Below are 23,717 nucleotides of genomic sequence, written 5' to 3'. Positions count from 1 at the left end.
TTCATGGCTACAAGTAACTGTATGTTTGAGTACAATCTGTAGTCTAGATATATGCTTCAAGATATATGACCTTGCTTTTGTCTACATTAAGTCTACTATATGTGACTAACCAACATTTAATAAAGGGCAATAAAAAGACTAGGAACGTCTTAGTGCTTGGCTCTTCCCTGTACTTAATAGTTACCTCTATGTAGAATAGTTACCTCTATGTATGTAGAATAACAATTTTACATGAAAATATTTTGCTTCTTGCTGACTATTGGGTTTACTGAAGGAACCATGTCTAGTCAGTTTCATTTCCTTAACATAGTTACAAGAGTTTAAGGAAAAATATAAGTAACTCTGAGGATATTAAGAAAAGCCATCAACAGTTTACCGGTATGATATTGATGGAAATTGGCACTATTTTTTCTGCCTCATCAATTCCAGAACTTAACTAGCTAACCCAAAAAATTCTTTTGCATATAAAAAAGTTCTTAGCTTCATTAACATGTTTTCCACCAGATAGGTTGGGGGGTTTTTTTGTTTGTTTTGGGGTTTTTTAGGTTTTTTGCTGTGATCATCCTAACACTTTGAAAGTGTAACTTGTAAATATGAAGAAGGACTGTTTGCATAATCTAGTATCAGTTCTGAATTTAATGCAAATTCTGATCAAAAGGAAGCAACACCAAAAGTGCTGCAAACTTCTATTACACATATTTTGGTCCAAAAATTAACCACTATTTCTAAGAATAAATTTATCATGAAAATAATTGCAAGAATCTCAATATCTTGTGTCCTAATCACTAGTAATGCTAACTAGGAAGGGGATGCCTTTTCAAGTACAAGAGGAAGTAAATACTATACAACTTAATTGTTACTGAAAAGTAAAATGACAAGGTCATGCAACAAAAACATTAGCTGAGAGAAAAGATATAGCTGAAGGTCTTTCAAAATACACCTAACCACATACCTAGTTTAGAGGGTAGAAATTTTAAACAGCACAGAAAATTTTTTTTCTCCTTTTTTGCTTATCCTCTTCAAAACCAAATAAATCATTACTGTGTACATTACTGTGTGCTGTACATTTTTGGTGTACAAAAAGAAAAAAAAGTGACAGGCTTTGAAAAAAAAGGCTCATCTGCCCTAGTAAGCAATCTCTACAATATCCTGTAATTTTACTATCCTAAATAAATATTACATGACATGAAGAAAAAGTGAACTTGCATCAGAAGTGCTGGTCAAGACATCAGGTAATTAAAGGAAGCCCATAGGTACACTTTCTTGGCCTGTAACAGCAAGTGTGATGTGTCTGAAGAAGCAATGGTGTGTCTGGTGCAGACCTCTCTGTCTGGGCTAGTGCTGCTGTGCTGCCACTCAAGTCATTGGAGCAGAACAGGCACCAGCAGGACCTGATTCACACGGATGCTCTGCTGCACGTGTCCAAGGCTGTGTGTGACACGGTTCGTGCAGTAAGGTTATAAGCGTTTCACTGAATTCCTTTGTACTGCATTTTGTCCCAGTTCAAAACACAACTACTGCTTGCTCTCTTCTGTCTCTTACGCCTGTTGAGCCTGTAGGCACGCCTGCTAAAAAGATCGTTTCTGACTGCTTATCAGCACAGCAAAGTATGGAAAGGACCCAGCACCCCAGACAAGTCTTTCAAGAGAAATAAGTAAGAACTTTGTTAAGTAGAAAAATATTTATAAAACAGAAGCAAAATGTATACTGGAATACCCTTAACTTGCACAGAGGTCAGCTCAAACCACTACAAGTAGCAGGTATGATATCTAGAAATGACTGCATTGTGTCAAGATACATGAAATAGTGCAGAAAAATGTCATATTGTTGCTTTTTATTTGCTAAAATAACTGTTTTCAAATGTTGCTAATTTTTTTTTGCAGGAATTATGATGTGAAAACATCATCTGTAAAAATATTTATTTTTAATATTTATCTGTTAATTTCTTTTATAATTTCTTTTATTATTTTATTTTTTAAAAATAATATAATCTCATAACAATCATATTTTACACAAGAGGTTTATGATGGAAGTCAAAATAATTTATATTATATCTGGAAACTGTTATCAATAACAGATAACGAATAAATTTTCAACTGTGATGGTTCCAAAAACTTCAGTACATTAAGATGTGTCTGCTCCCCTGAGTCCATCACTCTCTTTAGGAAAGTAAACAGGATTTTGCATTTTTGAATATTTAAGAAAGGTACTTTTCAGTCTTCCATTTCTACATGAAGTCCCCATTGTTCCTTGAACTGCAGGAGATACATTCCTTGGTCTTTTAATGATTCACTAGATACCTCTTTCTTATACAGTCTGAACAAAATTTCCTCTTTGTCTGGATCATCATACTTGAATACTCCTTCACACACCTGATTTTCAACACTGGACAAAGTAGGAATATACAGTCTTCCATTGTCAGGATCCCAATCAACTACTATGGTCTGTTCACCTTCTTTATCTGTGAGGCCCTGTGTGATTTTTTCCAGCTGACGATAGGATGTCTGCCCAGATTTTTCAGTATCCAGGTCCACAAAGCTGATATGAGTCTCACATGTCAATTCATCTGCTACATCAACCATCTTCAAATTAAGTTCCTCTGTTTTCTGTCCCAGACAAAGGTCTGCTACCCTCACCTCTAGTTGGGGGGAATATGGCTGTCCTATTTCCATATCAACCAAGTCCCCCAAAGTGATCTGTAGCTCACAGATCTGTCCCCTGGGGGCAGAAAACTTCTCTTCTATTTTCTGACCAGGTCTAAAGTCTTCAGCCCTTACATCATGCTCATACTCTACAGCCCCTGCATTTTTCTTTCTCAAAGTATTCTGTGTCCCAGACTGGCCATAGGATGTCCAGTTTCTAGTTTGGTCCCTTTCCACTAAAATATCTTCTTCGTGTGAAATCTCCTCGTGTGAAATATCAAGCAAGTGTTTTGTTTCCAGCACTTCTGTAACAACTTCCTTAGAAGGCAAGTCCTTCCCTTCATTGCCATTGTAAACAGTGTAGTAGTGCGCACTTTTCCTTTCTGATAGATGACCGGATTCCTTACAGTCATCCCCAGTAACGCTGATAAGATTAAGCACCATTTTTTCGCTTGGTATGAAAACCCTTTCCTTGCATTTGTCAGTGTACTGCCATACCTGGAAAGTAAGAAATATTTTGAGTGAAGTATAATAAAAATACCGTCTTGCTTATTCTTATACCATCACATATTTTTAAAATATAAGGCTAGGTTAGACTTTATTATGAGGTTATTCCAATTTAGAGAAGAAAAAGGTTCATTATATAAATATTCATGAGTGTCAATATGCTCCCCTTTTTTTATTCTATCCAAAGTAAAATTATATTATGACCAGTTCTAATATCCCTTTTCTTATCTTTCTCATGTCAAAATAACGGTTAGAACAATTCTGTCAAATACTGGTTTTGTTTCCACCAACATAAACTCAAGCAACTTTAAAGAAAACATAAGAGTTGTCCTTTGAGCAAAGGTTACTCTTTTTAACCAGTGCAGAGAAAATGCAGCCAAAACCAATTTCCAAAAGCAGAGTCAGGTAGCATGTTAAGGTATAGCTTACAGAGAATAGAATAATACCAGGTTTTGTTTCAGAAAGGAAGCTATACATCAGGTTGAAGTGCTGTGTAAGGAGCCTACATTGTGCAATCTGCCACAGGCTGCTTTTGTGACTCTGTGAGAAATCATCTACTTTTCCTAAACAGGAATCTTTCTAAAATTACTAATATTTCTAACAGGAATAAATTAGTGTGTGGGCAGTCACTAAAGTGAAATGCAATAGGGAAAAACAACCAGAAGCTGCATTTGAATGCTTTCAAGCTTGAATGGAGGACTAAGACCACTAATCGATATACCAGGTAGTCTGAAACGTCCTGCAGGTCAGAAGTGCTGGGCCAAAACAAACTGCTTATTTCCCCTCCACCTGACCACACAGGGTGCTCATGTGAAATAGTCTGTAGGTTGGGAAAGACGGAAAGCATCATTAAAATACAAGGTTTATATTCATTTTTTGCTTTAACTGAATCCAGAGGTGGAGGTAGGGTAGTTGAACTAGGTGTCTTTGAAGGCCTCTACCAACCCAAACCACTTTGTAGTTCCATGGTTTTGTAATAAAGCCGGTGCCTTGTCAAGTGCAGGAGGTGTCTCTGTGCACATCTGAACATGCTGCAGCAATAGTCGCTCTACTCCTTCAAAGCCATGTTGAACCCACAGTCCCTCTGTGAAGATTTCTCCTGTCACCTCTGTGCTGCTCTAAATTCCTTCAGAAAAGTCAGTGTGTTGAAACCAACTCCCTTGTATCTCCCATCCCACGGTGTCATGCAGATTGGATTAACATCGAAGTGTTAATCCAATTCATACTGTAATTGCATGTTTATGGTTGAGCAACTTGTTTAAAGATAGTCGTGAGAAAGCTCTGCTCAGCTCATGAGCTGGAAACCAGTAACATTTTATAGACTTTATGTGTTCTTTCTAAAAATTAACAAACTCTGCAGCACTAGAAATTTGCAAACATTTTTTGTAAAAAGTGCTTTTGGGCTGTTTAAATAACAGAACGTGTTCGTACATTTTTGGGTGTTAGGAAATAGTACAGTATTTGAAAATATTCTTGAAATCCAGATTAAATTATCTGTATGGTACACGTGTTTAGTCCTTCATGAACACAATTAAGTGGCAAAATCTAGTATTACTCAGCAATAGTCCAAAAGAACATCACGAGGTTTCTGTACTGCTTAATGGTCTTCCCTTCCTGTTTCTGAATACAACAAATAAATAACTTTTTTCCAACTGACTTTCTACAGTGCTTCATCTTAGACACATTAACAGAGTTGTGACTTCCTAACAGAGCTTGCCTCAGTGCACCTCAGACCTTAAAGTTCCAAACTCTTCCCAAACCAACAGCTCTGTTCTGATCCTTCTTACCTCTAGTCATCTTTTCAGATCTGGTTATCTTTTTAGACACAGTTGCTAACTTGAGTAATTACTCTTTTTTTCTTGCATTTAATAACCCTCAATGTAGTTTTCTTTTCTTGATCTCAGTGGCAACTAGAGCTTTTATTTGGAGCTAGATGTTGTTTCCTCCAAACCTGCTCAGAAATCCCAGAAAATGCACAGCTCTGCTGTGATTGCCAAGGTTGGTAGTGACCTCCTGCAACAGAAAAAGCTTACCAGATTTGTTGGATGTTTTTGTTTGTGGACATGAATATACTTGTGCACACAATAGCATGTCACTGAAATAAAAAGGACAGCCAGCATGGTAGGGAGAACATATACAAATGCGATTCTTATAGTTTCGTCTTCTGTTTTATCTGTTAACAAAACAAAAGTTTTCATTGTAACAAACAACTTTTTAATGCATTCAGATAGTGTGTGCATTCACCGCACTGCTTTTTGGATACAGAATGCAAATGTGCTAGATAAACAAGGAACTTGCAGGAAATAAATAAAAAAATAAAATTTAAGTTACAGAAAATTTTTAGTATTGTCTAAATCATAAATGAAATTCTAAAATGAAGTAACAACCCCTCCCTTAGGTTCTCTTGTTGCTAACTTCAGACTGACCCAACTCTGCCACTCCCAAACCTCATTCGAGGAGAAAAAAAAAACCATTCTCCATGCACCAAGACGACTCAAAAATTGCAGATACTCTTCTTCAGAAGGTACTGATGTACCTTCATGTTAGTAGTTCCCAGCTATGTTTTTTTTAAAGGCAAAGATTTTTTCATCGTTACAAATGCACAGAGAAGGGAGAAACCATGCTAATTTTCACTCTCAAAATGGATACATAAAAAATTCACAAATTCAATCACCATGATTGTTTCTAACTCACCTCTTCTTTTTGTAATTTACCAGCTTGCACATACCTTTCAAGGTAGCAATGCAATATTCTTTGGAAAAGCCACTGTCCAAAAGCGGTGTGGTGACATGTATCTGTGCACTGACACAATAAGCTGTTTCAGGTTCTAACCAGGGCACAACCAGGGTTTGGTTGCTGATGGAGAAGAACCACTGGAAGACATTAAAAATAGATATTTCCCCCCCCCTTTTAACTTCTCAGCTACAGAACAGTAACAAGCACACACATTTTCTTGAAAGAATAATGATACTGTAAAAGCTGCCAACTGCATCCTTTTTTTCCAAATGCAATCAACATTCAAGTTACTTAGTAGGTCACATCCTCTCTGAATATTTTCTCTTCCAATCAAACATTCTTCTATAACTACTGAAAAATTTCATGCTTCATATGAAGCAGGACTATGTGCCAGTACTAGCCCACATTCTCATGATGATGTTGCAACAGAGCTAAAGCATCACTCCAGCCCTGTCCTGATGCATAAGCCAATGAAAAGCATGTGGTACAGTTCCACAGAATCCTTCCAACTGGGATGTTCTGGTAAAGATAGAAGCCTTAACATAACAGATCTTACGTAGACCTTGGAGTCCAAAGTAAAGGAAATGCTATATGTCCTGCATTTTTATGAAAAAAAAAAAAAAACAAACAAAAAAATCCCAACACAACCAACCAAAACCAACCAAAACACTAAACCACTTTTGTCTACCTCTAATTTCTAATCTTGGTATTTTAATATCCCTTTTGACAGAAGGTGATCTTTTTGGTGTAAAATTTCTGTCTTTTCAGGAAATTCAGAGATTTGCCACACAGAGATTTTGCCTGAAGGATGGGAACAGATGCATGTTTTTGTAGCTTATCACTGAATCAAAGATGATCATCTACTGGTTTATGCTGGGAACTATTACTTGCTAATGAAATGTAAACCTCCATAAGCAAATGAAGTTTTCACATATGGTGACAGAGGACGTGCTTTGTCATGATATATTTTAAGTACTGCTAGTAGACTGAGTGGCTGTGGAGTGTCTTACAATCTTATAATTCCTATAAGGCTATGAATCTGATTTCAATCCTTGCTGTTACAGACAAAGTGCATTTCAAGAAGCACAAAGCATAGATTTAATATGAGCAGTTCTACAGCCCTGTCAAAGCTTACCCGCTTCTTTGTTTTTTTGTTAAGGACAGACACGTTGTATTGCAGGCCAGGATACACTTGAAGCAGAGATATGGATTCTTCCTCAGGACTTCTTTTCCACTTCTCAGGAGCAGTCAGAATGATTGAAATAGATCTGTCAGTAGAAGATACACTTACCATGGGTGGATCAATTTTAGCTGCAAAAATGAACATGTACAAAAAGCAGTTAAATTCAGCAGAGGCACTCTGACTTGAGCAGTTTTTCAAAAGTGATAATATTAATTTTTTGCAATGTTTGGGGGAGTCTAAGTAGGACTTTGAACAATTTATTTATATCGGTAGAAAATTATTTGATCTGAAGAGAGGATCTTTAAGGGAGAAGGAGAACACTGACTTGGAATTTTGCCTAGGAATTCCTGGGACTTCACAGGATAAATAACCTTGAAACTCAATTTGCTAAAACAAGCTAAATTACCATCATGTTCTCAGATTATTTGGCAAAGATAAGAAATATTGGGCTCTAGAGTACAATTACTGCTTGGCTTAATAAAGCCTTTTCAAAATCAGAGTTCTTTATACTCTAGATGTGCCAAGGCTTTTATTTGCCTTGAGAAAAGCTTTGCCATAGCATGACAGAGTATTCAGTATATGTAAGACTATAAATACATATATATATATATATATATATATATATATAACACATATACCCAAATTCCAATTTGATTATTTCAATTACATCTGCCAAAAGCATGAATGTGTAACAACTGCAAAAAAAGTAACTTCATGTTAAAATTAAAACATCATGTGCTATAAAGGCACATGTAGTCTGAGCACACAGTATTAATCCACGTCATTGATCCGGCTGTGTGCTCAGCTTTCCTTACTGTCTGTAAGAGGGTTGAATCGTGTGGTTTCCACCCAGTCAGAGAACATTCCATTTAGGAAGGCTTTAACGCTTGCGTAGTATTGTTCTTCGTAGTCAGAGGTCTCACTGGAGAGGTCACACCATGTTCTGTTTATATTCCTGCATTCTGGCTTTCTAATCCATTTGCCAACACCATACCTATATTGAAAAAGAAAGAAAAAGGAGCTATTGCCATTATTTTAGTCATCTGATAATATAATTTTCTGTGCTGTATTTTGGCTGATAAAACAGCTTGCTTGTTTAGCAGAAATTTGCAACTTTAAGGAATTCCCAGCTTAGCAGAGATGAAGCACAAGACTTCTGCAAGTTTTTAATGAAAAATAAGTGAAGGGTAGGCCCTATCCAGAAGAGGCCAGCTGGAACTAACTAGGATGTTGCTGATACCAATCTAAGTCAAGTTTTGCTTGCGCAGACCAGAGATCTCTCAACTTCAATCACCACTGCTGTAGTTTAAACTCTAAACACACAAAAACAAAATCAGGATAACTAGAGACAATGAGTTCTCTCAGAATGGTCAGTCACTCATCCTCGCGTACAGACACAGATGATGCTCAGGTTTCCAAGATGAGTGAGAGGAGACTACTCATTCCCAGCTGTGGCTTCTTTTTCTAGTTTAGAAGAAAGACTCCATTGCAATACAATGAACTTCAAAATCCTTCTAGTTGAAAAAGTAGCATAAATCTGCTACCAACAATGCCTCGGTACTGAACAGCTCTTATACACTAGTAGAACAAATCAAGATTTCCTTGGAAAATTCCTGTTTGGATTTGCTCAGAAGCTCCTGCTCCTCAAATTCACATTATTAAGAATTCCCCTTAGGCTGCTAATTACTAAGGGCATGTGGCAGCTTCTGCATGACTGCAGGACAGGATCACTCACCATCATTTTCCACCTCTCATACCTCTCCTAGGTGAGTACAAACATATTTTTGTATTCAGTGCAAAAGATGGCCGTACCTATGGCTACAGACTCTTTCATGGACCAGCTGGCCCTGCAGAGTCAGTGTAGCCAGTGCTCTCTGAACATTTTACATCCTACACAATTATCATTCATTCCATAATTGCTGAGTACTCTCCCCTTTCTAGGCAGTGGACTGTGCCACTCCTGTTAGCACAGAGGGCAAGATCTGAGCAAAAGAGGTTGTAGTCCATTTCCATTTAAACGTGTACAGAAGGCTCATGTGGACAGATGCCAATCCACAGCACAGTCCTTCTTCATTCCTCTGTCTCATTTTTTCAGGAATGCTTCTGAAAGCTTCTGTAGTATTAGAATGTTGCAACCTACACTTATTTCATAGGAAGAATGTCTCCTTACACATTTTTTAACTGGATGTGAAGTATACAGTTGCAGAAGGAAAAAATAAAAACCACATTGCTTAAGTCTAGCCCACACTTTAGTTCTCCTTTCTTTACTTTATATCAGCCCTATCTTGCATAATGTTTTAAAATTTATTATTTAAAATGCTAAAATAAAAGTCAGTGGGAGATAAAATAAACAAGCCAACTTACACTGAATACTTCACCTTGTAGAGTACTCCATTGCCTGTGCCTTCTGGTGCTGACCAGTGAAGGACATTCTTCATATTTATAGATTCAAAACGGACATTCCTAGGGTTGAGCAAAGAACAATACAACTCTCCTGAGAAGTAAAACGAGAAAGGAACAACATGCACTAAGAATCTGCAAATACATATGCTTTCAAGTTATTTTTAAATAAGCCATAAAATTCTATGTTTCTTAATATTCAAAGTGCAAGGTTGTTGGCTATGGAAAATTGATTTTTTTAGAAGTGTCCCTAGCTAGTGCAGTCCCAAATTCCATCTGTACAAGTGTATTTTTTCTCTAGCAAAAATGTCTTTCCCATTTATAACAGGCACTGACATGGAAATATACATGGACTGAAAGCTAAAGCTAGAAAAGCTTGGCCTAGAAGAGACACACATTTTCAAAATTGCAAATGTATTTGAATATCAGTACACTTTAACAGTGAAAATTGTAAGTATCCTTAATACTTCATTAGAATCTTCTTGTAGCTGAGTGGATTTTTAAAAGTCACACCAGGTATTTTTAAAAAAGACACATGCAATCTATTGCAAATACCGCTTTACAAACTGATGTATGACTTTGCGCTAGAAAATTGGACTGGATTATCAAAATAGCCCCGGGGTCATTTGACCATCCCAGTTGATTCTCCAGAAAGTCAAAAGCAAATATCTACTTTAGGTCACTCATCTAAATTGCTGTTCATTGCACCGGCTTTTGAAATTAATAAACAAGCAAGTCTGAGTCTCTTAAGAACTCAGTTTCACATCTTTCTAATTCCCACTCCTAATCTAATAAATGTAATGGAGATGCTCATATTGCTAAATTGCTTGCAAAACGGAGCCTGTGGGCCCATGGGAAGAATCCCAAGTTCAAAGTTGTGTCTCAAGCCCCAGCACATCCTGCCAAGTGCCCATGGCAGCAGCTCTGAAGCTGGCACTGCTGGCAAGGAGCTTGCCATTGCAAGTAGCCATAAGAGCACAGCAAAGAGAAAAAGTGACTGTAGTTCTTCAGGAGTTTTCAAAATCCTTTAAGCTCTTCCTCCAGGGATGTAATTCTAGTTCTTAAGATAACAAAAAAAGGAAAAGAAAGAGGGAAATAAAATATATCAACAAATTGTAGTAACCTGTCTGAACGAATAGTCCTTGACCTCTTGCTTCTGTAAGCAGATCTGAAGGCTCTCTTGTAGTATATTTCACTATTACTAGAGTAATAGTGTTCATCCTCCTGTATACGTAACATATAGTTGCTTTTGTAAGCAAGAGTCAGCACCATTTGCCTGATTAACTTGCAGACATAGCTGTCTTTGAGCCAAAAGTAAAAGCTTTTCTCTTCAATAGGTTTATTAAAACAATCACCTTGCAGTGAGACAATTACTTTAAATTGTCTCAGTGCAGACTCTGGGTTTTCCAAGCCTCTAGCTATATGCTAATGTTCAAAACAACCTCTTTGTTGTATACCTTGCAGGTATATGCCTGCATCTGTATTTTCAGATCACAAAACTGTTTATGTATGGTATTTCTAATGTTACTCTCTTTTATCTCTAGCACTTCCATAGTGTTCAGTGGCTTTCATTTTCTCTGGTCAGAAGAAGTTTCATCAGGTACAGTCCTTAGGGCAAACTTATTTATTTATAAAAAGTATGTAGAAAGTCCTATTTCCTTGACACTTGGACACAGAAATGTCCTCTGACAGTCAGCTTGTAAGAGCACAAACTATGGACTCAGTTATAACACAATAAAAAAAGTTTCAGGACACTCAGGGATGTAAATGCAGCAGAAAGAGACCTCCCGGAATTTGCCTTACTCTAACAATTCCAAGTAGGAGATAGAGAACCTAGAAAATAAAAGGTTCTGATTTCCCCCAAAATAAATGTCCTCTGCAACTGCTTTAAGTGGATACTAATTTAAAAATGAAGCTCTTCAGGAGAGCCAGAAAAACAGCCTCAAACTTGCAACATCTCTTCAGTAAAATAGAGGAGCTCCTAAAGTACTCATGTGCATGTTACCAAGAAGAACAAACCAAAACTAGCATTACATGGACTATGAAAAATCATTCATGCATCAAGTTTCATTCTTTGTACCACATCCCAGCACCTCAGTGTATGACGCTACAGGAAATCCAATTGCATAATCAGTAACTGTGAATAAGAGCGCAAGCTGGACCAAACCATCGCTCGGAAGAGGATGGAGATCCAGGAGGCCATAAAGAAACCCCTGACGCAAAAGCGGAAGCTGAGGATTTACATCTCCAACACTTTCACCCCAGCCAAGGAAGAGGGAGAGAGGGGGGAGAGCGTGTGGCCTCCTGGGAGCTGCGTGTGGAGGGCAAACTGCTGGAGGATCCCAGCAAGCAGAAGAGGAAATTCTCCTCCTTCTTCAAGAGCCTCGTCATCGAGCTGGACAAGGAGCTGTATGGCCCAGACAACCATCTGGTGGAGTGGCACCGGATGCCCACGACCCAGGAGACCGACGCCTTCCAGGTGAAGCGTCCCGGAGATGTCAATGTGAAGTGCACTCTGCTGCTCATGTTGGATCACCAGCCCCCGCAGTACAAGCTGGACCCCCGCCTGGCCCGGTTGCTGGGGGTGCACACCCAGACCCGTGCCAGCATCATGCAGGCCCTCTGGCTCTACATCAACTGTGAATAAGAGATTAAAAAAAACCCTAAAAAATCTCACACAGAAGTCACACAGTCCTGCTGCTAAAGTTCCCAAGTAGAAGGAAATACAACATAGGTATTTTCTTAGATTGATGGGAATCAGTCATAAAAGGTTCCTCATTATAAAAACAATGAGGAAAAACTAAAAAGCCCAACAAGGAGATATTAAATAATAAAACAGAGACTGGAGAATAATACTGGATACATATTGCACACTCCAAAAACCTCTGGAGAAAAGATTAAAACAATTTTAAACAGCAGCAGATGAAAAGGGGATTTCTCTCTGGTAACTTGGGTTCTGAGCAAGGCATCTAGTTTGCAGTGGCCATAAAATGCAGAGGAAGACAAACTCTTCCATAGGATCATCTCTCTAGTCAGGATGGACCAGACTGGGTGCATCTGTTTCCCTCCAGTGGAGGAGGTGGTCATGCCAATTAGCCTTTGGCTCTGCTTCCTTGGCAATTAAACTTGTGAGGGATGCACCTGGTCCAGGTAACAGTGGCAGGGTGCTCTCCAATTCTTTACTTGAAAAGGATAATCTACTTTCCTTGTCCACCACAAACAAGGAGGAAAAGGAACAGAGTTCAGTTTCAACAAGAAAGGAGGCACTGGGAATTACCCCTTGTGGGAAGAGGACCAACACATGAGGATGGGAGGGCTGCTGGATGTTTCAAAGGACAGATTAGAAAAACATCTGTTAGAAGTGGCAGTAATTTAGCTGATTCTGTCTAGAAGCAGTGGGACAGACTTAAGGTCACCACCTGTCCCATTTTGACAGGCCTTCTACATACATCTGATAAATATGGCTTTGCTCAGTGTAGTACTAAATTTGGCAGGGGTACTGCTGAATCAAGTGTAAGAAAGCTAAAAGCATCCCTAACAGCTCACTTTTCACACCTTTTTTCTTTAAATTTTTTTAAATGTGTTCTACTTATCAGGCTAATCCATAGTCACCAAACTGAACTGGCTGGAGGCAGCCAGCTTATCACAGACAAAGGAAATTTTTTCAGTTGGTTTTCTGAAGGCTTTTTGTTCACCTATACCGTTCCACATTTGTCCACCCTTACATAAAACATTTATATTCTTCAAGCACATTTTAAAGTAGAAAGAGTCATGCATTTGTCTGTTACATTACAATATTTTTAAACTAGTAACATGTAAAGGTAGCTCTTTGACTCTTTTTTTTTTAATTTCTCTCCTCCCAGTGTGGTTTCTGCTGTGGTAAATGAAGTTTCAAAACAGAAACACTGACTGCAGCAGAGGAACCAATCTCAGTACACAGAAGCCACAGACTCTATCTTTACAAGATCTAAAGCATTACAACACTGCTGGTGTGCTCCCACCTACCCCCAGCTCAGAGTGATTTGAAAGGCAGAGGGACAGAGACCGTTAACTTTCCATGAGCTGCAAAAGCAAAGATTTGGTTTCTATTTCTCGTCCCTTCACTAAAGGCTTCTGTTTGCCCCTACAACAAATCATGCAAGTTAGTTATACCTCAATTCTGAATACGTAAAACAAGAATAAAACCATGCTCCCTATTTCTCCAGGAAGAGTTAAGAATAAACTCCGTCATGTTTATTTGATGATCGATAATATCAGGGGACATGCATAGAAAATAGATCACACACAGAGCTTGTATGCTCCATGGTTATCAGTCAGGAAAGGACTCAAGTATGTGCATCAGCTGCTTATTTCAGTATCTTGTCTCTAAACATACTTATTTCAGCATCTTATCTTTAAAAACAATTTATCCAGTTATATTCTGATTTTATTTCCATTAAACGGGATTAATGGCATGGGTATCACATAGAGTATTTTCAGTTCGTACTGGTCTAAGAGCAGAAATCAGTCATACATGTTGCTTTGCTAGGTTTAGTCTGCCTCATCAGTAGCCTGCAATGGCTGTCATCACTTTCCAATATAACAAGGCCACTTTATTTATTTATTGCATGGTAAAAACTGGAACCCTTATTACTGTCTTTGGAAAGGCTGTAAATCAAACCTTGAGTAATATCATTCCTTACATCTTCTTGACTGACATCTGGACTGGAAATAAAGTAATAATATAGGCTTGCAAACTTCATCACCACAACTAACAGGCAACTCCTGATCTTAGAATAAGCTGTTGCGAGACTCTCCAAAACAGACGTGACTTAGCCTGGAAACACCTTTACATGTGAGTGAAAAACCCCATTGACGTCAGTGAGGCTATTCACATGACTAAAAGACTGCATGGCAGGTGCTTCATCTTCTCTTTATGAAAGCGTTTGCTGGGTTTCAAAACCTGGTCGGCTTTAATCATATAGAGCCCCCTGCCAGGTACATGCCTTGCTCAAGTCAGTACTCTTCAAAGCTCAGTCTTGGTTACAGCTGTATCTATCTATCTATACACATGTATACTCGATGATCCTTCTGGGTCCCTTTCAACTTGGCAGATTCTGTGATTCTTTGATTTATACAAACACAAGTATAAATGCACACAATTTCCATGTTACAACCATTATCCATTCAGTGCATCTGCTTTTTACCTGCTAGGAAGCCCTGCTGCCTGTCTCAGTGACAAACAACTGTGTTTAATGTCAGCGCTGCAGAACAAATACAGCTGTCAACTACCCATGTCCTCTTGCTCTAAACAGATTCCTTAGCTTTGCACTTGAATCAGGTAACCCAGCAGCTGCAAAGCATAAAAGTACACAAATACATAAAAGCACAGATATTTTTTCTGTACACTAGCTAAAGTTCTGGGGAGGTGAGAAGGCAGAGGATCCACTGAAAGATGACCTACTGGCATCACAGTGCCTTCTGTGTGAGTACTGTTGTTGACTGTACTATGTTGAAGCAGTGATCATCTGCTGCATTTTACTATGGCAAAGCACAAAAGTCCAAACACCAAATTATCCAATGAAACATAGCAACAAAGAAGGTCATAGGACTCTCTAGACAACTCTAAGATATAATTTAAGACAGTGAGTGATGTGGAGAGCATTAAAACAGAAAGAGAAGCCTTACTGCAACAGGTTTTCCCTCTAGTCACAGCAATAAAACCCAAGGACTCTTCCTCTACAGTCATCTCAGAATTCAAAACGGGAACTGCTTTTCTGACAACAGCAGACTTCATTGTCAATTACTGTTGTATTTTCCTTTACGAAAGTGGCCTTTGGGAGCACCTCTGATGGAAGCACCTTAGTGCTGGGCACCAAATTTGTGGGCAATGCTGCAGGCACACCCTGTGCCTCACCATTTGCAGCCACTTCAAGCCCATGGATTGAACCCACACTTACACATCTCAGAGAGAGGACAACCTCTCAAACTGTTGGAATCCCTTATTTACCTTCTCCCACTGGTAGCTTAGACCCACCAGTGAAGCATCTGGCAAATTAGGAGTTTCTGGCAATGAATGCTGTAAGCTACTGCCTTTTCTTCAGTCTTTCTTTTCAGCTTTGTGTGAATTCCACCAAGCTCCTATGACATTTTGCTTGCTCCTTCTATGACATCGCTCTTCATTTTTCAAGGCATTTTTGCTCTTTTCTTTCTCCAGCTCATCTGTTTTGATGGTTATGTTGTTCTCAGCGAAAAACAGTCCCTCAAACACATGCCTAAGCATAACATTAAAATAAAAATGGTCATACTCAGTGCAAGTGTCCATTTAACATCATGTTCAGTGGCACTCATGAGCAGAGGGTTGGGGTTGTCTTTTCTGGCTCATCTCCAGCCTCAAGCAAGTCAGTGCTGGCCATGAAGGAATGCAGGGGAGTACACTAACTAGTAAACAGGGGGACTGAGCCAAAATTGGAGATCGCAAGTTACATGGAAGAAGGAAAACCCAGCAAAGCCAGGAATACATTTTAGCAAACGTACTATTTATTATCTTAGCAACAATATAAACAAGTGAGTTAACTTTTTAAAAATTAGGTGAGCTTGAAAGCTTTTCTCTGTGCTGATTCTTTTTGACTCGAATTCAGCAATCTGGGCGAAAAGAAAGAGGAGGAGAGGTATGTAGAGCCATTACAGCTCAGCTGCCTTCCTCCAGGTGGGTTTCTAGAGCTCTGGTGTTGCCTGGTATGAAGTCAGGCTAGCGAAACCTTTTGACTTGAGCAGCACTGGTGGGAATGTGGGGAGGAGCACGGAGGTGATTTCCTGTTTGAGTCGTAACGCTACTCAAGAGCTAACCACAAAGCACACACTTGCCCTCCCAGAACAGGAGCCCATCGCTCCCATCACAGCCTGTTTAGAAGGGGCACAGGGGGAAGAAAAACAGACTACATGAAAACCAGGTGGTGAAGCAGATGGAAAAGCATGAGAGAAGAGGTGGGGATGGGTGGGAGAAGGATGAGACTGAGGCATGTGGGGGTTGTTTTTCAAGAAATGGGCAGACTGCCATTGGAAACAGGTGAACCTGAGGAGGTCATTTGGTGAAAGACTGAAAGTGGAAATACAGCCTGAAGAATGGGAGATGCAGAAGTGGGATTGAAGCTGTGGCTTGCCCTGACATGCTCTCCTCCTCCATATGAAGCCTTGCCTTTATTTATCCAAACTACTTCCTAACTTATAAAAATACCTCTGCAGAGATTATTGGTCAAAGAACATTACAGACCTAGTCCAGAAATACCCAACTCCAGAAAGGAGAAAGTGTTCCCAATCCCTTAAAGGTTTATTAGGAGACAGCTGAAGAGGGCCATGGCAGCTGACATCCATTGCTTTTTGCTAACTTGTATGACAGAAAAAAAATAAACTGAATTTTCTTCCCACTGTGTTGAAGGTTTGCAAATGCAAGAGTAGAGCTCACGCTACCTAGCCATGCCCCGCTACAACACTTTCCTTGACACACTGCAGCAGGCAGAAGTTGTCGTGGGTATGTTTTCCATTAATTCTGAGTGATCAATACTGCCTGAAACAAGCAAACAAGGTGAGTGAAATTCAAAGTGTGCTTGTCTCAAATTAGTCACAACACCTCTAGGCTTTTAGAGTTGTAATCTGTTGGAAGTGTTTTGGGCTTCATGGTTTTGTTTAGTTTTTGTTTTGTTGTTAGGCTTTTTTTTTAAATTTAAAATTGAGTGAGGTTTTGTTAAGTTTGGAATGCAAAAACATTTTTTGTCAAAAATTAATTAATTTTAAAAGCCTGATGGTGACATAATGCCATGACATAATAGCTGGTTTTTAGAACAGATGTTTCGAAGTTATATAAAACGCTAAAAATAGCTTGACTGTCCAGCATTTAAAGTTGAGGATTTTCTTTTCTCTCTAGAATATAATTAGCATTACCAATTTGTTACTGCTTAGATCAGCCACAACCCAACAAACAAGAAAATGAAACCTTAATTAGAATACCTCTGACATCTTACATTTGTTTTTCAAAATATCCAAGGGTTACAGTTAATGTCTCTGTTTGAAATATTGTACAAATGATGCTCTGTGACAGTTATCAGCCCAATTCTCATACACCTCTAATTCATCCCTACATCAAAGATCTATTTTTTTACATATAAACTGAGCAAAAATTAGGTTTGGCTTTCATCATTCAGTGATGACTAATAACTATTAGGCAACAACAGTCCAGTTGGAACTATCAGTATCATATTTATTGCCTAATCAGTGTTGCTCCTGGTTCTGTAACCTACTGATGGCTTGCCTAGAGAAGGGATTTTGCTCTTCTTGGTGTCAAGACTATTTCAATTAGTGAAATCCATGATTCTGAACCCACATTTTTCCCTTGGACAGGAGATTGAGTGTAATGTCGATGGAAGATGAGCACTTGCCTTCATATCTGAGGGAAAGGCAATCCTCAGAAGATGCAAGTCAAACACCTTCTTCTGCATCCAAGATCTAAGAGGAAAGACCAACACTCCCAGCAAGCTGTCACTGAGGTTCAAGGGAGCAGCCAACACCCTTTGGTGAGATCAGGAGAAGCATGACCGTTGCCTGGGATGTCAGAGAAGCTAACTTTCAAGTAATTTATGTTGATTTAGACTTGGAAATCTGAACAGGTCTACTTCTGTGCCTGTCTGCTACCTTCTTACAGTGGCGAAAAGCCCTGTCAGCAATTGCACGTGCTTCAGTCTTCTCAGGCCACAGTCAGGTTTCAATGCTTCTGAGCCACATCCTGTACACTACTATTACTACAGCTAAAAGCAGAATATTGATGTATTTCCAGAGAACACAAGGAAAGCCATGAGAAGCGAAGTCTTTGCAAACCAGATGCAATAATAAATACTAGCTCAACTGCTCCCTCCAGCCCTTAAGAAAGTAGAAGGAAACAGATTAACCCTTTCACTTAAGAGCTATAACACCCACTCATGTGTGTTCTTATGCAAGGAGTGTGATTAAGTTCAAATACATAAGTCTTGGTAACATCATGTCAGATCCTTTCACCACCTGAAGCAGTATTCTTCTTTTTCTTCTCTTTGGACACATTTCTTTTTCCCATCACAGAAGATGAAGTGGGAAGGCTGAAAAATGACTAATCTATCAGGTGAGATTTAACTAAAGGTGCTGGGATGTAAAGAAGGTAAGAAGAGATTTCAGTCTTCCTTCTGTTCATTCACTGAGCTTAAAATACTCTTGCAGTAGCCAGACAAACAAGAAATCTCATCTATTTTCCATGAGAAAGAAATATAATTAATTTAATCTCTTCAATTGTAAACTATCCCATACCTCCAGTCCTACAACTTATTTCCTTTTTTTCTTTTTCTGATTTACTAGTTTTACTGTACTGTTTTCAAAATAGAATGAACAGTGGATAGAAACCAGCAAGTTACTGGCACACCAAGTACAAAACACAAACAGAGCTGTATGTCATTTAAACACAGCTCTCCAGTAAAAATTCCGGCTCTTATAAAAGTAAGCTTTCTAAAATATGGAAGCTCTTGTTTGGCTCATAAAGGGTGGCTTTTCTCTCTTAATTCTGCAGTTGTAGATAATCAACACCACTTCTTGGAGAGAAATCATTCAGCAGAAATCAATCTGTACAAGCCGCAACTGTCAAACCAAACATAAACAAGAACCACACAAACACAAATTTCCTGAGTAATCCTAACCACTTGCTTCTCTCAGAATTAAGACTATAAAGGCCACTAGACAACAACAGGCATGGAAGGGTATGGTTATCAGCTACAACATCTGAGTGTTTGCATACGGAACTGCAATGCACATCTAGGTTTTGGACTTTAATCACAAATCCCAACAATGTTGGAAGTTTCTTTGTAGAATGAACTGCCTCCTCTAACCATTTCCATTCCTAATTAACAGTCAGTAAGAATTTGTCAAGTGGAGGAAATCATAAGCAAAGCTCAGCACTAGGGCAAAGATCACGGTGTTGTCCAAAACAGCCTGGCATGAGATTGGAAGCTGAAGATGAGAAGATAAGGATGAGCCTTTTGACTATATGAACATGACACTCCTTCATATACTGCAGTTCTCCTTATGCTAATATCCATTTTTATTTATTTCTATTTTACGCTTATTCTTCTTTCCTTCACACTGGCAGAGAGCAAGGAAATATGTAAAAACACAAAGCTCAACCCTCCTATTAACTTCCACTCAGTACTGAAGCTTAATGACTTCTCTGGCAAACAAGAAGACAACTGTCTGTGAGTTCTTACTGCATTTGGGTAATGTACAACCACCACTTGAAGTGCCATCTATTAACTCCACACAGACATCCCAGAATACATCTATAGGGCAATTAGCTTATTTATTACATGAACACTGCATGCCTCATATATGAAATAGTATGATGCTTCAGTACACAATTTAATAGTTTAATAGTTACTCGCTGTGTCTACACAACAGACCACGCTCTTCTCAGTTCCAAAATGTACCTTAAATCACCTTGTGTCAACATCAAAACATCTCCCCACTGCTCACCTTGGAGCCAAGCATTTCACTTCAGTTAGTCACAAATTATGACTGCTGCTCAAAGACCATGTATTCATAGAGGAATGAAAGCGGTTGTTCAGGCTTTGTTTCTATCAAAATAAGCTGTGCAAGTTGCTTCAGTTGTCCCATTTTTTTGGGTGAAGGAATTACAAACAGCAGTCTCACCTCTCCTCTCCAATTTAGGAGCAACATCCACATAGACACTTCAAGTTTTTAAAGCACTTTATGTATGCTGACCTCAGAAAGCTTTCTCAAGTCTTAAATGAGAAGGAAAGGAAGTGGATTATTAGCACTGGAATATTGCCTGCCTTCTGGATGGTTTTAACATCAGTGTGGTCCCTGAACTCCAGCTCAATGGCTTAACTGCAAAGTCCATAGCATGACCCCTTTTAAGCTTTTTATTCTGTATTTCCCAGAACAACATCTTGATAAAAGGGATGTTTAGTACATTTCAGTGCTCTAGTAACTGTGAAAGAAAACACATTGAAATTTGCTTAAAAAGAGGCCTGAAGCCGTTTCTCAAAATGTAGGTCTGTTTATTTTTAAAAATACAATAAAGTGGAACAAGAATGAAAGGTATATTAAATCAGGTATGCCAATGCAGACCAAGCAACTCACACAGCCATCAGAAAACATTAGAAGTGGGAAGTTTTTAAGGTCACATCAAAAGAAATGCTGCTACTATAGAGTTCAGAAAAGAACTCGACAAGAGATCCCAAAGGGACAGGCACAGCACAGATCCTGTAACATGTAATGTAAGAATCTAAGTCTATAAGGTTCTGCTGTAAAACTACTTTATATGGCACTTGGGTCCCAGCATAATCTGCTTCTATTCCAGCACAAGATCAAACGCTCAGATTGCAATACTGCAACCACAGTATTTTCAGGACTGCATCTGCTCCCAACTGGTAATCCAGGCTTCTTCTATTGGAACAGAGTACCCCAAAGGGACTCCTCTACTTATCACTTCACTTTGGAGAAAGCACATGAGCACAGTTATAACAGTTCTACACTTCATGTAAGTTCTACACTTCATGTAATTTCTTCCATTATTTACAAAATACTGCTAGGATGAATCAATCTAACATTTACTCTCTCATGCTGAAAAAGGTGAAAATGGAAGCCCTAACCTTTCAGTGAAAGGCACAGCTCTCCCTTCCTTGCTGGTATTGCTGACTGTCAACAAAACCCTGAAATTATGTCCAGCTAAAACCTCAGGAATGTGCAAACAGATTCCCTTCTGCCTTGAGCAACCATTAGACAAAAGCAGCATAACCCCCTTGACATTTTTCTAAACTTTCTTTGGAATCAAAACCAGTAGTAATCACATTTTACAGGGTTTTTAAAGAGTAACTGAATAGTACTTATACAGATTTTCCACAACAGTTGCACTGATGATCAGTGGACTTAAATAAGATGAAAATGATGTGGTCAGTTGCCTAAAAAGAAGCTGGCATTGGTACCTCTGAAAGTTACCCAATATCACTGATGCATATTGGAGTAGTTTGTCAAAAGAGTTAACTGGGACACATGAGCTGAATATCTCTGCCAAAACCCCATCCTGACTTTTTTTTTAATCTGGCTCTCGACTGCTTAGCTGGGATGGCACCTGTCAAGCAGAATGGAAGATACAAACACCAAAGGTATTTGGGGAATTATCTCAATGGATATAGCACGGACTATCTCAACAGCACGCTGTCAATTTACAGCTGACAGCAAATTAACACAGAGCTCTGTAAGACCTAATTCCAGCATAATTATGGAGAGAAGAAAAAGATGAAGCAACATTACAGAAATACCCAGTCGTTTGCTTCCACTTGAGTGCCAGAGGCCAGAAACACGAACACCAAATAAAGGCACGGTTGCCTAACACGGACGACAGCAGCACCCCGGACCTGCTCCAGCCTGCCGCCTCCCTGGCTCCGGCCGGCCGCGGGCTGAGGGAACATGGCTCGGCGTGGGGGCGCGGTTCCCGCTACCATCCCGGGGAAGGATGCGCATCCCCGTCGTGGCGGCGACAGGCGGGAGGTGGGATGTGCAGCGGCACCTACCTGTGCGCGCCGCGGGGGCCAGGGGCAGGAGCAGGAGCAGGAGCAGCAGCCAGGCCGCCCCCCGGCACGGCTGGCTGGGGACCATCGGGTCACATCTCCCGGACCGGGCGCCACCCGCTCCCCTGCGCCGCTGCCACGCAGGTGGAAGGAGCCGGCGGGCGGGCAGGGCTGGGCAGGGCAGGGCAGCAGAGGTAGGGAGGAGGAGCTGGGCGGGCGCTGCCGTGCTGGGTGGAGGCTGCAATGCCGGGCGAGTGCCGCGCGGAGTTGCCACGGTCCCGTCTTCCCGCCGTGACGCTCAAACCGCGGGGTGACTTCTGCTACACCCCTCGGTGCTTTCACCGATGAGTAACTCTCCCTCGAAGTCACTGTGAGATGTGGGTGGGATGTTGTTGCACCCTCTTTTTTTGCAGAGAAAGCTGGAGGCCAACGTACTACATCGCGTTCAAATATCTGATATTCCCCACTGCTTTGCATTTAACAGTGTGTTTGGACATGGGAAAAGGCTATGGAGTCTACATCCTTGGAAATACTGAAAATCCATCAGTGATAGAGCTGAGCACCCTGCTCCACCTGACCCTGGTTGGAGTAGGAGGTCTGCAGAGGTTCGTTCCCACCTCAGCATTTCTGGGCTGTGAGAAATAACATGTTTTTGCTGTGAACAGAGCTCTTGCTGAGTTTGTGTGAAGCCGCTCAGCGCAACCAACACCAAGAGCAGAAGAAGGTGAGGGAACTGGACAGGGTGCACACTGTGCTCGTGGGGTCCTACAGACTGAATACTTGGGGAGGCTCTTGCAGGTGAAGGTGCTTTGACATAAGCCCTTCTTCCCTCAGATGAATACGTGCCAGCTCCTTTCTTGCCAACTGACCTGATTCGCTGTCTTCCCACTTTTGTTCCCTTCAAGTTTACCTCCTCCATCCTAGCACCCTTTGGCCACTTTTTGATTTCTCAGTCCTTTCGTCACCATATACTTTCCTGCCATTTCCTTTAGGTCTTTCTGCATAAATGATATATCATGCAAGCAAGAGTCAGGTATCAATACCACCGCTACACATCAATCCATTTTGAAGTGGTGGTCAGCATGAGTTGACTAGTAAAATAAGAGACTGTTTGAAAGTTAATGTCTTGCTTATTTATCTAATTCTAATTTGCAGAAAATTAGAAACTAAGAACTGCATATGGTAATTATATAAAATAATATATATTGTAAGTATATATATATATGTATATATATACACACACTACAGTGAAGCTCCCGATGGACCTCTCTCCCCAGTCACTGTTTCCATGTGTTCCATGCAGGTCTCTCTCCCAATTAGCTGACTCTGTCACTCTGGCTTGTTTGCCTGTTGTGCTGACTGCATTAGAAATGAGGTATTTGGTGCCTTTGTCTGGATACAGAGGGCTACTCTGCAAATGTGGTGAGAAAATGAGGGTTTTAGCCTCAATTCTGGCTCTATGGACAAAGCACAGCTTTTCAAAGTTCAGAGCTGTGGTCATAACAAGTAATCCTGCTTGCTCATGGGCTTAAGTATACATACAGTGATGAGGGGACTTACAGTGAGTTCGATACTCAAATGGACAACATCTATCCTGTCCAGATTTTTCACAGGGAATGAAAAGGTACTTTAATGAAAGATCACACTGATTTCTCTAACTGAAAGTGT

At 39.9% G+C, this 23,717-nt stretch overlaps 1 protein-coding gene across 3 annotated transcripts; it reads right to left on the bottom strand.

Annotated features, from left to right (window-relative positions):
* Positions 1-1,976: 1,976 nt before the first annotated feature.
* On the bottom strand, positions 1,977-22,143 carry IL20RA (interleukin 20 receptor subunit alpha). Of its 3 annotated transcripts, none has more exons than XM_027683129.1 (7): positions 22,053-22,143; positions 9,447-9,562; positions 7,884-8,062; positions 7,021-7,196; positions 5,878-6,022; positions 5,183-5,322; positions 1,977-3,140 (listed from the first exon to the last, which is right to left on the bottom strand). In XM_027683129.1, exons 2-7 carry the CDS (start codon positions 9,497-9,499, stop codon positions 2,214-2,216), a joined length of 1,620 nt encoding a protein of 539 aa, XP_027538930.1. In that variant the 5' UTR covers positions 9,500-9,562; positions 22,053-22,143; the 3' UTR covers positions 1,977-2,213. The 3 variants fall into 3 exon arrangements, with proteins under 3 accessions (XP_027538930.1, XP_027538912.1, XP_027538921.1); XM_027683111.1 differs by having other exon boundaries at positions 9,433-9,562; positions 22,053-22,137; XM_027683120.1 differs by having other exon boundaries at positions 9,433-9,531; positions 22,053-22,133.
* Between the last annotated feature and the right edge of the window lie 1,574 nt (positions 22,144-23,717).

This window comes from Neopelma chrysocephalum, unplaced genomic scaffold (genome assembly GCF_003984885.1).
Source record: "Neopelma chrysocephalum unplaced genomic scaffold, ASM398488v2 Primary Assembly neopelma1_23, whole genome shotgun sequence".
NCBI lineage: Eukaryota > Metazoa > Chordata > Aves > Passeriformes > Pipridae > Neopelma > Neopelma chrysocephalum.
This window is presented reverse-complemented; position numbering and strand designations above follow the sequence as displayed.

Excerpts from the sequence above, each read along its gene's own strand:
- IL20RA (XM_027683111.1), bottom strand. The coding sequence starts at position 22,137 with ATGGTCCCCAGCCAGCCGTGCCGGGGGGCGGCCTGGCTGCTGCTCCTG. Across the intron at positions 8,063-9,432 it reads TACAAGGTGAAGTATTCAGT|GTATGGTGTTGGCAAATGGA; the intron begins GTAAGTTGGCTT and ends TTTTCAATATAG. Across the intron at positions 3,141-5,182 it reads AAAAACATCCAACAAATCTG|GTATGGCAGTACACTGACAA; the intron begins GTAAGCTTTTTC and ends CTTACTTTCCAG.